The 14,751-nt window shown below is 42.3% G+C and overlaps 1 protein-coding gene across 2 annotated transcripts in view; it reads left to right on the top strand.

Moving 5' to 3' along the window:
- SPEG (striated muscle enriched protein kinase) overlaps positions 1 to 14,751 on the top strand; it is a 1,321,813-nt gene that overhangs the window by 429,902 nt on the left and 877,160 nt on the right. For both annotated transcript variants that reach the window (XM_069227158.1, XM_069227157.1), the window contains exons 5-6: positions 4,412 to 4,555; positions 13,182 to 13,364. In XM_069227158.1, coding sequence (XP_069083259.1) covers positions 4,412 to 4,555; positions 13,182 to 13,364 — 327 coding nt within the window. The remainder of the gene's footprint in view (positions 1 to 4,411; positions 4,556 to 13,181; positions 13,365 to 14,751) is intronic.

The following is a 14,751-nucleotide window of genomic DNA, read 5'->3' as shown; positions in this document are numbered from 1 at the left end:
AGAAGAAATGTGTTTTAGAGGTCGAACACATTTTGTGGATGGTAAACATGTATGAGGATACAATGATACAATGACTGTATTTATCATCATGATAAAACAATCAGCATTAGGGGGGGAAGCTCAGTGATCAGGGAACACAAGGACATCAATGCATCTGCGGTTAGGAATCACTAATTGCTACATAGAGTCCATCCATGGTCCCTTGTTGTGATTTGATGGGCACCCTCTCACTGTATATACCATTTGTTCAAGAGTGCAGCATCAGTCCATACCAGTGTGCAGAAAATAAAACATTTATTTGTTAACTATGGTCATATTAGACAGGCTTTGGAAACTTCACAAAATCAATTTCTAGGTTGACATTAGCATGTATCACCTTATGATACTAGGTAGCAAATAGACCTCTCACGTGTAGAATTAAAGCTCAGTTTACCAGAGGTAAAGCTGCAACTTAAGCATAGACTAGGAATGTTCACATAGTGGACATTTGCAAGGCTGCAACATGGAGATCTGTTCATTCGTTCACACAAAAGCACTGTCTGGATTCAGACACTCAAGCGGAGGCTAGACTAGGTCAAGAAACAGTTAAGAATCTCTTCAAATGTGCGGTCATTTGAGAGTTTCATGATACCTGATAGTGGTTTTGTCTCATTACTGCTCAACAGCTGCGTTAGGCAGCAATCTCTAGCTTGCTACTCTCTTCTAACCTTCATGTATTAAATAAAATGAATACTCTTTGAGGTAGAAAAACATATTACACACCTGTAGTTCTGTTTCTGCATTGTGGGAACTTGATTTAAGGTCCTGCGCACCTTCAACTGGCTCTGGGAGACAACTACCAGTACAGTGTGCTATGAAAAGGAAACCTCACAGAGTCTTAAGGAGGCAGGCCTCTTTTCCACTATTCTCAATGTAAGCCTATCAGGCTGCAGTGTTACCTACATGTAGACTCAGTTTAAACAGTTTTGCATTTTAGATGGTGCAATGCTGTCAAAAGATAGGCATTTTGAAGTCTTACAATCCACATACAGGGATAATATTACCATGGATAGACTTTCATTTAATGGACATATGAATAAAGGCATTCTGTGCTGTAATATCACAACCAGAAATTGTTTTTCTGGCATCTATGTGTAATGCAGGGAATTAATCTAACATTTATGACTTCAGTGAAGATTCCCATGATGCAGAACCAGGAATATAGGTATTGAACCTTTTTTTCTGAACTCTGAAAAGAACCTTCCATCATATTTCAGTCACTTACAAACATGTTCGATCATGTGAGGAGGATTGAAGATTCCATTCCTATGTGTAGTGTTTTACCTTTTTCTCAAGTTAGCCAAGGCATTTCACTTAGTACGCTACATACATAATATGCACAGTATTTTGAACTTGATACTTATTGGGAGAGAGACAAATCTAATCATGGAGGGTGAAGGACAAGGGCTGAGGATCAAGGCAAACCAAAATATTCAGATCTTCTGCTTTATACCGATTGTTAATTTCTTCAATTTTGTTGTTTGGTTGCCTGAAAGCGAAGAGCAGAGTCTTTGATTTAGTACGTAGTTTTAACTGGCATCTCAGGTTTGTGAAGAGGCTGGAGAAAGTAGGTCCCAACATGATCATGGATGCACAGAAAAAGTTTCGTTTTCAAAGTTGCGGTGAAGATAAGATGCAGTGTATGACACGCTGTATGGATGAAGCCGTTTGCCACGTAAACGAAACCCCAAGCATTTATATAGTAAATCAATTCAGGGACTGGTTTTGTAAAAGGACAGTCCAACCAGAGGCTAAACTAGCTCATAATAATGTTTTCTTGCAGAATGCAATTACTCACTCAACCAATGAGAAATTGAGCATTAAGATTTCCATTCAAGTCAAGGACAGATGGTATAGCACCCCATCACTTAGATTCTCCTCTTTGTGGATGATCTTGTAATCATGGGGAAACAGGCCATCAAACATGATCATTGCGCGGTCCTTTAATCATGTCTTTGTTAGTCCTCACAGATGGGAATCTGATTAAGCATATTTTCATGACAGGTTTATTAATGAATCCTAGTTTATTGGTAGGATTAGGTCTTTGCATAGGTTGATGAAGAGCATGGCTGAATAGGCCATGTGAATGAATGAATGAATTTAAAACTCGCAATGAGGTGTCCTGCAACTACAGGTATACGTTTTCAGGTTGTTATTCCTTAACGCATTGGTTCCCAACCTTTTGAATTCCTGTGGATCCCCACTTTATAAGTACTGGAACCTGGGGACCCCCACTGAATCAATATTGGAAACCACTACCTTAATGGATTGGTGTGCAGACTGAATCCAGAGTGTGTTACTTGTATGGGTTTGGTAGAATTTACTAGTGGGTTCTGTTTGGGATCAGTTGAAATAGAGGACTTCTCCTCATATGCTGGCTGGTGTAATCCCGTTCAAGGGGAGGGAGTAGTCCATGGATAAATGCATCTATGGGTTGTCGATTTGCATCATCACTGTGCAAAGGTTATCACATGGGTCAGAATGAACTCTTCTTGACCATACAAAAAAAGCCCAAATTGCTGTATGACTATTCAGGAGAAATGGCAGTTTCATAACGAATGTCTCAAGGTACATTATGGAAAAGTCCGTTAAGAAAAAGAGGCCTATCATTGCGATTTTTATTTTGCCACTACTATAACAGTATACAGTAAGTGTTTCTGTGAATTTTTTCATCATACCATATTTCAAGAGCTCTTTGGAATTCTCTGATATGATGGATGCAAAAATCCAGGGTCTATGGCAGTCAGAAGTGGACTGAGCCTGGACTAAATGAAGTAAAATGCAAAGTGTAAAATATTTCTGCAGGCTAAATCTACTTGCTCTGTAACATTGAGGAAGGGCTGCCTGCATGTAACCAAGGCACGTGTGACTAGTTTATTCAAGAATGATTTATCCTGGTAAAGTCAATTCAGGCCAGATAATGGCTGCACCTGAATAGATAGCATGCTCTAACTGGGAGAACAGGAAACAAATGGAGGATCATCTGAGTCAGGAGACCGGAATAAGCTCTGCTGAAAAGCTGATGAGAAACAACTGAGATTGGATGTGAATAAACCTTGACATTGGAAAGCCATAAAGATAGACCAGATAAAACTGATCAAAACATTGAAAAGGCCAGGTTTAAATGTCAGTGTATATGTAGAAGCAAAATTAGATAATCGATGTGCTAGTACATAAGTTCAAGAAGATCTGATCATTACTTAAGAAATGTCCTATTGAAAAATGCTGAAGTATGACTATAGTAGTCTTGCATCAGGTAGCATATCTAGTGAAAAGCAAAAGGCAGGGCTGAAGCAGAACCTACAAATTTAGTAGCTGTTGGTGAGTCGCAAGGACATAGCTCATATTGATGGAATGCATTGAAAGGGAGGATAAACAAGTACAAAATATCTATGTTTTTGAGCTATGGGTTAAGGGAAGGGCTAGACCTATTGAACTGTCAGAATTAAAGCATATTAAGAATCTGCTGTGTGCATGGGGAATGTTCCTTGAGAATATTTGCAACATCTGGCTGGAGCATGAATAGGTTTTACTGCTTCAAAAAAATTGATGGAAAATAAATTGTGTGTAGGATATAATCTGGGCGATGCTCTTGTCTACTTCTGTTAATTTCCACCAATGACTATATATACAGAAGAATGAGAGCTAATGGTAGGGTGGATTTGGGTGGTTTTAAAACATGCTTAAAGCAACTTTAAAACCATTTGTTTTTTAATTGTTTATTTAAAAGCACTGCAAATAGGAACATAACCGACAGGTCCCTAGCAGCAAAACTGGCAACCACTGGCAGTGGAACTGGCTCCCACCCTGCTTTTCCACTGAAACGCCTGCTGCCTGGTAGGCCAGTCCTGCCTTGGTTTTCACCTCCTATTAAAACATATCCTGTAGTTGGAATTGATGCTTTCTGGGGTTCCTAGATGCAAGTAGGAATAATCTACTTTTAAAACTTCAGTGAAGATTGCTATACTGCAGAAACAGGTTTAAAATAAAGTAACATTTATTCCTTTAAGACATAAAAAGTATGCCATTGGTAAGTTACTTATCCATATTATCATTTTAATTCTAACTAGAAGATATAAAAAAATAGAGACATTTAGTAAATACTGTACTTTTGTATAGATGTAATCCAATATGTTTTGTTAAAAGAGAAGTTACTGCATTCCTCTAATCCACATGTGGTTAAATTAATTGAAGATAACCTCATGCAGAATCAGAATTATTGGTACGTACTTTTCTTTCATGCAAGCATCACATTCTTTCTATATTACTTAATCATTTCCCTATCAGATTCTCACATCTCTCCTGCTTCCCTCATACTGTAGTCCTGATAAAGGGAGCTTTAATTCCAAGTTGTTTTTATTTATTTTTTCAGAATCCTCCGATGATTCTTATGTCTCAGCGGGTGAGGATCCCCTAGAAGCTCCAGTCTTTGAGATCCCTGTGCAGAGTGCCATGGTTGTTGAAGGGACCACCGTCCTTCTCAAGTGCATCATCTCAGCTAATCCACTTCCTGAAGGTAATACGAGAACACCAATAACGACCATGGAAGCACAGAAGAGTGTTGGGTGGTATGAATGGCGGGTTTCCTTTTCAGGGAGAAAAGAAGGTGATTTTCAGAAGCATATTTTAAATCTGACAGCTTATAGAACTTACTATTTGGGGTGAGAGTGGAAGTCAAATATCAATGGCTGTTACAATACAATCACAGAGGCTGTGCATTTAGAGCCCTTTGTGTGGTTAAAGGCCATGATTATAGTATCATAAGTCATGGATATTTGCTGCCCTGGTGTCTACATAAAAGGACTACAGCAGGTACTCATGTACCTTTAACCATTAAGGCACTGCAGCACCCTAACAAATGCATCCTTCTTCCACCCATTGTTCGACCCCCTACTTTGTTCCTTGCACACCTTTGTCTTTTTAAAGTTGGTTGTAATAGTGTTTTAACACAGGTTATGTGAATCCGACTTATTTGTATATAATAGGCGAGTGGTAGTCTTCGTGAGGCTCTCTCCAAGGCAATTAAAAGACTGTGGTTACAGTGCTTGATCTCTATGCCTCCGTGCATAAACAATGAATAAGGAGATACATGCTGTTCTCCAGAACCTGCTGCTCCTAGTTTCTCTTCTGTCTACAGCAAGCTCCTCTAGGAGAACACTACAATATAACATCTACAATCTTACAACTCAAGCACTACGACAGCAACATATGACAACAGCTACCACAACTTAAAACTATTTCTATATTAGACACTACATAGAAACCATTACAACAGGAATCTGATAAAGGGAACCAGAGTTATGACTTTTACAAGGTTTTCATATTTCACTCTAATTCACTCCAAAAAGTTTTGTAAATCACTGCTTTTGACTGTTAGCAGTAGTCTATGAACCTCAAATGCGAGGGTCCATGGCAAAGTCAAAGTTTCAGGCCAATCGCGATAGAATGCCTAACAGATGCAGGGGCCAAGTTGGTCTCGGTCAACTTTTTACCTTCCAACTTAGAAACTTTTCTGTTTTTTTTCTTGACGACGGGGTTGTTGGCAGGGCCCTCTGTAGCTTGAGTCCAGCGTTAGGTTTGATATCAGTGGTCAGGCAATCCAGTGGAAGCCTTGGTTCTTGACAGCATTCAGGGCTACCTACAAACCGGCAAATAGTGGTAGTCTATGAGCCTCAGATTCTGTACCCAAAAAAATGTTATCTTTTGCTTTAGGCTCACATGTTGCAGTTCTGTGGGGAGAAATAGTACACTATGGCACCAGCCAAGGGTTCAAGACCTGGGGGCACATCTTGGGGACCAGAACTCTATCTCACGAGCAACAACTGCGGAGTCCAGGGCAAGTCCACTGGTATCTGGTCAGTTGGGCACTGTGCAGGGGTTCTTTAGCATTTGTGTCCCTGAAGCTTGGCAGGAGGATAGCCAGCTAGCCCTTGGAATCTACTCACCTGCCCATGCTATAAGTGGAAACAGATCCGACCCTTGAGGTATCTTGCCCATGGTTTGAGTAGCAGGGGCAGCCCTTCTCTTTCTAAAGCCCTGTCTTGGTTAGGCGGGTGCAACCCTACTTGGGTCAGCCTTGTTTTTCTGAGGTCCACCTGGTCAGTAGGTATAGTACTTCCTCTGTTCTCTCTGATTCCAGCAGTGTTCTGAGGCTGAAAGCCAGGGGTGCAATGTTGATGGCAATTCTGAGTTGGTGGGTGGGGAGGAGACACTAACCAATGGGGACAAACTTCCCACTGGGTAACCCTACTTACTATTACATCACATCCTAGGGGACTGGCATTAAACAGTCCCATAGTGGATTTCTCTGCCCAAATCTAATATATCAGAACCCTTCTTCCCAGTGTTAGAGCTATGGGCACACACCCCTGAGGTGTGTTCAGTAAATTGAGCTGACCCTCCTGGAAAACTAGTTCTGCAAAGGGTTTTGCTTTTCTGGAGGAGATGCAAGCCTGTCTACCTACATAAAATAGCAGGCAATCTAAGGTGTGACTTGTATTTTCCTATCAGAAGCGGCATCCTCTATTAAGCCAGGCCATCTGTGGACACAGCACTCTGACCATTTTGGCAGGACTGGGACACACCTCCTCCCACCGCCAGCCATTTTTATTCCCTCATCCTGAGGACTAATCACATCTCTTGGTTGGAGGGCAACAGGCTGTGTCAGGTGACAACTGCTACAGTGAATCAGAAACGGCTATTAGAAGTTTGGGGCAAGAAAGTGGTAACTTTCCAAACTCACCTTTATACTAAAAGTTACTTTAAATCCGACTTCAGTATCAATTTTAGTTTAACGTTGCAATAAATTTGATAGCTCAAAATACTATATTTGAAGGTCCAAAATGAAGTTAGCACTTAGAAACTGGGCTAGTGTAACAACATTTTAGCTAATGAGACTACCAGCCTTGCTACAGTGAACAACACAATTGTGAGTTTTCACTGTCAGGGCATGTCCTTTTTCATGTTTAGCTCTGTGCCAAATGAGCTACTAAGCTCTTCCCTAAGACTGACTTATAAGTATTAAAAAGGAAGATTTTTACTTGGCAAAAGGGTTTGTTTTGCCGGGTCGCGTTGGCAGTTTTAAAGCTGACTGACTCGGCTGCACTTGCAGACCTAGAGCCATGGATTCATGTTCTCACTGTCATGGTGGCACAATACGTGTTGCAGTCCAATAGTGATATTTACTTACTAGCTCTGGGTACACTTTGTACCATATACTTGGGACTTACAAATTAAATAAGCCAATCCAGTTTTAGCCAATTGCACATACACCTTGAGTGGTCATACACCCAGGACTGATCAGTGCAAAGTCCACTTCAGAGAAACAAATAGCACCATCAGTTCAAATATGTTGGCAGTGATCATGCAAAAGAGTTCTTTCCTTACAATCGATTTTCTTTCAGAGAGGCTTGCGTAGCGCTCATCTTGTACTTTTTTGTTTGCAAAAAGGTCTGTACTGGTGTTTTCCTCCGGGGCTGTGTTTTTTAGCAGACTCTTTCACTTTGAGCAGGCTGTTTCACTGATTTTATCTGCTCTAACTTTTTGGAGGAAAGCTCTAATTTGCCTATGATTTCATACTTTGTGCAAGAGGGGCCTGAATAACTCCTTCACTTGCTGGACCTGTTTTTTGAGGATGGCCTTCGCGCTACACCTGTTTTAAGTGAAGGAGACCTTCACAGCTATTTCCTGTGCTGTGCTTGTTTGGTATAAAGTTAGTATTTGACCTGCTGTCCATGTTGTGCTTTTTCTGTGTGACGAAAGAAATATTGGGCTATTGCTACCCACACTGTGCCTGTTCTATGTAGGAAGGAAACTTGCACATCCTTCTCTCATGTTTGGGCTATTTGGTGCCAGCCAAGCTTGCACTGTTTCTCCATTGTTATGTTCCTGATCATGCTGGACAACTGTGCACTGCTGCTCATGCTGAATCTGTATTAGAGAACCCTCCACTGACGCTGTCCATCATTTGACTGTGAGAAAAGGCGTCTTTAGTCACCGTTAGCCCCCACTTTTTGCTGTTTCAAAGTTGTTAGTGCCCAGGGCCCCTGCTAACCAGGTTCCCTGGGCCAGATCTCATTCCCTAAACTGTTGTGATGTATTGGCATGATTGGCAACACCGTTAGCTGCCACTATAGGTCCCTAGTAAATGGTACTTAGTTATCCAGGGCATAGGGTACTAAGGGTAGGCCCCTGAAGGCAGCATCACAGATTGTGCCATCCTCTAGTGCCATGCACCGATCACTGCCGGTGCAGGCTGAGTGTTCTGATACAATCCTAAAAGACAAACTCAACATGTCACAAAGTCTGTGTGCCCTGTCCACTATACACTGCATGCACTATAAATAAGTCACCCCTCTGGCAGGCCTTCCAGCTCTAAGGCAGGGTGCACCATATTATATGTGAGGGCATAGCTGCATGACGGCTACCCTGAACCCTGGGTTGTTTGGTACCAAACGACTCAGAATGATCAATCCAAACTGGTACCAGTATTGGATTTATTATCAAATGTACCCAGGGGTCACCTTAGAGGTGCCCCCTGCAAAAGCTAACTCCCTGGCATGTTTGCTGTCTGGTACCAACCATCCTGCCACCACCAGACAAGACTCTAAATCCCTGGGGTGAGAGATCCTGCTCTCTGGGTTTCAGAACAAAGCCCCTCCTGGGTGGAGGTGCTAATACCCACTCCCTCAGGAATGTACACTGTCTTGCTGGCAAGCTTTAGAAGGCATTTCGCCAGGTCTGCTGCTAGCAGCAGATTGCTGCCCGTGTAGCAAACCCCCACTTTTGGTGGGAGCAACGCTGGGAATGGGTAGGAGAAGTGGTCACCACTAGCTAAGGCGTTGCATGCAAGGTGACCTCTCTATTTCATTTTCCTCCTTCGTGGATGGAAGCTAAATAGCCAATAAGATTTAGGGAAGTGACCTCTGCCGACAGGAAGTGGCAACATAGTGGGTGAGCCAGCCTAAGGTAGATGACCCATTGGTCACTACTAAGGACCCCTAAAACTCTCACTAAAGACAGTATTTAGTGAGCATTCCTAGACCAAGAAATCAGATCGCAAGGACAAAAGAAGATCAGCAGCAAAGAAAACTCAGGGTTTGAGAACTGAAGTTCTGCTTCACCAAGAAAAGGCACCAAACCCAGCCTGCTGCACCCAGGACTGGACAATCACCCCTGAGGGGTTGCTTGGACATTGGATGGACTCTACAAACCCCCCAGAGAACCTCCACTCTTCAAAAAAGCACCAAAGATCTCCGTCCAGAGTGAAGGCATCACTCTGCAACACCAAGGAACCAAAGACCCAGTGAAGGCCACTTTACTGGTCGGTTCCTGGCCAAGGAACGGATGCCACAGTTGGAGCAGACTTGGCCTGTCGGACCGCAAGGATAAAACCTATCAGTGTGCCAAGTTTTGTGGCACCACACCCTCCAGCGGCCAGACTGTGTAATAGCCCTAGGTACTGGTCACGTTGGACACCGAGATAGACAGTCCATTCCGGACCAGGAGGAAGCCCCAGTCGAGAGACTTCAGGAACCACCTGGACTTTCCACCAGAGTGCCCCTGCTGACCTGCAAGTGACCCTCCAAGGTACCTACGCCCTGCTTCCATGGTCACCTTTGCGCACAGCTCCTGGCTCATCGATTCGCTCTTCACCAGGTCCTGCCCGGAAGATCCAGCTGTGCTCTAATGGTCCCCCAACCCTTGAGACCTCGACAGCCCAAAGGGACCCACCGGACTTAACTTAACCAAGTGGTCCCTCAAAGTGGCCCGGCACCAGCTCCATTGACATCTTGCAGCTGCTCTCGCCGGGACCGGGAGTCACCCGAACTTCTGCAGCTGGTCCAGGGTACCCATTGACGACCTCGATATACCTGCAAAAGGAGAAATTGCTAAACGTGTTGCCTGATTTATTGTGAATTTTCGAAGTATTTCTCCATTGGTTCCTATGGTGTGTAGTTACGCACAGACTAACTTTATTAAAACTGTAAAAATGTATAACTTAAAAAGTACTTAGCCGATTTTGATTATCTTTGTCTTAAAAATGTTACAAAAATCTGAAGTATTTTTGTAAATTGGTCTCGAGTTATTCTTTTGAGTGTGTGGCCTCATTTATTGATACTGGGAGTACAACAAATGCTTCGCACTTCTCCAAGATCAGCCTAACTACTCGACCAAGCTACCATAAAAATTAGAGCATTAGGTGGTCTAATTTTTATCTCTGTAACTCAACATGTGGTTGCGTGGACCCCTTAACAGTGTGCCCAGTTATGCACACTACATAAAGGGCCAGCCACCGACAATGACTGTTGAATGTGTGATGATATATTGCACACCTGCCCCATGCTGTACTTGTTTTGTATACAGTGGTTGAAATACTTAACATTTTGTGTGTAAGTGAAGACTGGTACTGGTGCTATATGTGTTCCATCTTCCCTAAGAGACTAAACTGATCTGTTCATACCTTTGTTACCACAACAAGTGTTGAAATGATTGTGATGACCCCATCGTTTTGATAAGTAGTATAGGAAGAAACGTGGGCTTAGTTGGCTGAAGGACAAATGTTGATGGTGAACAAATGACTCATGAGAGAGAAAGACAATTAGTGAAAACAAAAGAGAAAATTATAGGCCCAGATTTAAGAGGGCCTAGCACCATTCCAACTCCACATTAGCTTAATTTTTTTGCGCTAAAGTGCATTAGATCGCTAAAAACGGTGCACCATATTTACAAAAGTGCCGCAGTGCTTCCATTTGTAGCCCCTTGTGCCACATTATACCTGCGCCAGGCATAATGTATGCAAGGGGGGTGTTCCCCCGTTAGGGGTGCAGGAAACATGGCGCAAAGAAATCTAAGAGATTTCTTTGTGTCATTTTTATCAGCATTTTTAACACCTGCTCAGAGCAGGTGTTAAAAGGAGACTCCCATTGTTTTCAGTGGGCCTCTAGGTTCTTTGCAGGATTAGCGTCAAACATTTTAACGCTAATCCTGCAAAGCACCAAACTAGCGTCAAAAATTATGATGCTAGTTCCCTAACTACCGCTATTGCGCACCGTATATTAAATATGGTGGCTTTGGGGGGGCACTAAGGGGCGCAAGAAACGTGGCGCTGCACTAGGTGCGGCGCCACTTTTCATAAATCTGCCCCCAGTATGGTGCAGAGAAGGAGAATGAAACAGAATGAAGGATTTTGTATGGGCTGGGAAGACATGAACATATTAGAGACAGTGAAGGGAAAACAAAAAAGAAGACTTGACAACTATGATGACATGGGTGAAAGGGGAGAAGAAACTGAAATAAAAATAAAAAACGTGGATTTAATGAAAAAGAAAATATGATAGCAAATACGAATGGTGGGAAGTAAACTAAAGTAAGAATGACTGGAATGAGACATAAAATAGTAGTAAGATAATAAGTTAAATAATAATGAACGATTCAGAAGAAAGAAAGATGACAGAAAGAAAGCAAGAAAGAAAATGGGAAAGATAAATACAAAAATAGGATTACCAAAAAGACTGAAAAAACACTATTGAAAGATAAAGGAAACGATGGACAGAAAGGAAAGTGGAACCTGCAACGTAAATAGTAGAATAATTGAAGACAGGGAAATGTAGAAGAACAGAAGAAAAAACTAGAGGGTGACCATGACAGAGAGACCATGATAGGGAGCACAGGAGGAGCAAAGGAAATAAAGAGGGAAGGGTGGTGCAGGTGAAGCATGATGAATGGTGGGATGATATGTGCGATAGAGATGACAGAGTAATGGAGCAAGTGTGAAGCATGCAAATAAAACGCAGAGATGTGAAGGGTGAAACAGGATCTCAAGTAAGCTGAAAGGGCTATTGGAAAGATCAGATTAACAAAAAAGCAGAGAGCTATTAAGGTGGGGGTCTAATGAATACAAAATGGAAAATGGAAACTTGAAGATAGGTGTGAGAGAAACTAGATGGCAGTGGTCAGAGAATGAGAGAGATGGGTGTAGGTGGCAAATTGGGAGCCATTAAGTAGTGAGAAAATTAGAGAGGTAGAGATGAAGGTGGGAGTTTAATTTCATAAGCGGAATAAGGCTAAAGGTGAGAGGGGAACTGAAGAGATAGAAATAATTGGTGGTCAACTATAGGAATGAAGCTGAAACAGAGACTGGACAGAGAATAGCTGAAAGAATTCAAGATGTGCAAGAGAGGAACTGAAGGGATTGGAGGTTGGAGTGAGAGGGTGGAGGTGTGAGGGAAACAGGAAAGATCTGAATGTGAGATAACGGGAGTGGTAGCATTAAAAGAACTTCATAAACTAGAAGATATACAATGAAGAATGAGAGCTGTGGAAGTGCAAAGAAACGAGGAGGAATAGTAGAGCCATACTGGCAGAAATAAAGAAAACAAAGATATAGATCTTTGATGAAATAAGATTGAGATGCATGTAATTAGTAGGACACTGAATAAAGGTGTGAGTAAGAGAGATAGAAATAGGAGGCTGAAAGAGATGGGTGACTTTGGAGGAGAGAAGTAGAGTTCAGGACGGTAAATGGGTGAGAGAGAGAAGAGCTAGGCAGGGTGAAAAGGGAAAACTGGGAAAGCTACAGATAATTATAAGAGGAAGTCGTGGTGGGAGATGAAGATGGGGGAAGGAAAGAGGTAAGAAGAGAACAGGGTGGAGATGAGGGGGGCTGAAGCAGAAATGGAGGTGGGAGGTGGAGATTGTGAAAGGGTGAGATGTGAGGCTATATGATAGTGGTTCAGATTATGGAGAAAGAATGACATGTAGAGCTAGACATGACAGGAACTGGGTTAGATGGAACCAAAAAATGAGGGATGGAGAGAACCAATCACCAACTACTTGTATGCATTTCTAGAGGCGAGGTGAGAATCTTATAAAAAGAAAAGCAGTGTATGAAGACATGACAGTACTGTTCCAGTACAATTAAAATTTTGTGAGTTGTTCCTCAGGGAGATGCCTTCAGCATGGATACCATGCACACATGTGCACATACACTCTGAAATATTGTCCATTCCATTATAGGTGGCCCCAACAGTTCTATCTGTGGCCCCTTGTGTGCCCCCACATTCCAGACAGCATTTATAGAGATGCTACTGTCCGCCTGATTTAATAGATGAAGTAACATATTGTTCTGTTCATTCTGGCAGTTACCTGGAAGAAGGACAACATTCCCCTGAAGAACAGCAGCACCCACCAGATCCGAGCCGAGGGGGAACGGCACACACTGCTCATCCAAAGTGCGAAAAAAACAGACACCGGTGTGTACACAGTAACTGCACGGAACGAAGTGTCGGAGTCCAGCAGCACCAGCTGTGTGACAGTGTGTGCAGGTAAGAAAAGGCTTAGGCCGAGGATCAGTAGGTTTCATCCGGGTGTGCTAGGCTCCTGAGGACTGACCTCTTACCATGATGTAGAGGAGGGGTTCTTATCATTTTGACTTCTGTGGATGCCCACTTAATTATTACTGGATTCCAAGGATACCCGTGGAATCATTATTGGAATCCTCCCCCCCCCCAGTCATTGCTAGAAGCAAGGGATCGTGGCCTCAGCAATATTGACGATTTGAACCTCAAAACAGTATACAAAATACAGAAACAAGCATTTGTCAAACAATTAAACAAGCAATTAAATATTTTATTAAATTCACAAACAAATGTATTTTTTTTTTTTTTATGTGACGGTCTGAGCTTTTCTCAATTCAACGGAAGCCACCCGTCATCCTTACTATATCTGTTTGATGTTCTTGCACTGCTCCCAAAAATCAACCTCAGGATACCACTCAATATTTGGCCCACAATTTCAGATTTCTTCAAATGTACAGAACGTTTTGAAATTTAGATTTTTTGATTTGGTGTCTTTATTTTTATGTACAATATTAATCTGTTAACATTATTTAATTTTCTAAGTAGTCTTGGATCCCCTTAGTATGCATCACAGACCTATGCAGGTCCACAGACCACAGATTAAAAACAGGTGATGTGGAGGATAGGGAGGCTGCATCAGAGTGTGACAGGCTCCCAAAGACTGACTTTAGAGCGTGAGAAGGAGGATCAGGAAGATGCATAAGGGTGTGTCCTGAGGACAGGCCTGGGAGAGTCATAATACTCCACGCCGGTCATCTTAAGAGTCACCTGTTAGTATTAAAATTGGACTGCTTATGTGCATATCGCTGCCTTTGACAACACGTGTATCTCAGCAGTACTGCTTATGATAGACTCCCTGTGCTAACTGCCCAATCTTCTAAAGATTATTGTAAATTCCACTACTCACAATGGACCTACATACCCTAAAAAGACATTAATGTTTTCCGTTACATGAGTAATAAGGAAGCATTCAATATGTGTGCCTATTTACCATTTTTCCATATCCCCAAGCAACCCCTTTCTTGTTAAGGGGTGCGGCCAGGATGCATCTCCATATAGTTAATACCTATCTGTAATTAACCCTGTTCTGGGGTGGGACCAAGTCTGTTTTGCACACATAAGACCATTCACTGTATCAGCACTGATGTGCTTAAGAGCTTTAAAGTTACCTTCTCTAGACTGGTACGAGGTCAAAGCGTCTTTCCAGTCTACTTGCATTAGTTCCAGCTGTGAAGGTATATATATCTCTTATTAGTTTGAAACATACTTCCTTTCACATTATGTTCAACCAACATTCTCTTGACAACTGGCTCAACAATTATGGACCTTCCGGTTACAAAATTCTTTATTCTCT

Source organism: Pleurodeles waltl, chromosome 3_2, assembly GCF_031143425.1.
Source record: "Pleurodeles waltl isolate 20211129_DDA chromosome 3_2, aPleWal1.hap1.20221129, whole genome shotgun sequence".
Taxonomy (NCBI): domain Eukaryota; kingdom Metazoa; phylum Chordata; class Amphibia; order Caudata; family Salamandridae; genus Pleurodeles; species Pleurodeles waltl.
Note: the sequence above shows the minus strand (reverse complement) of the source record. Positions and strands in the feature narration are given on the sequence as shown.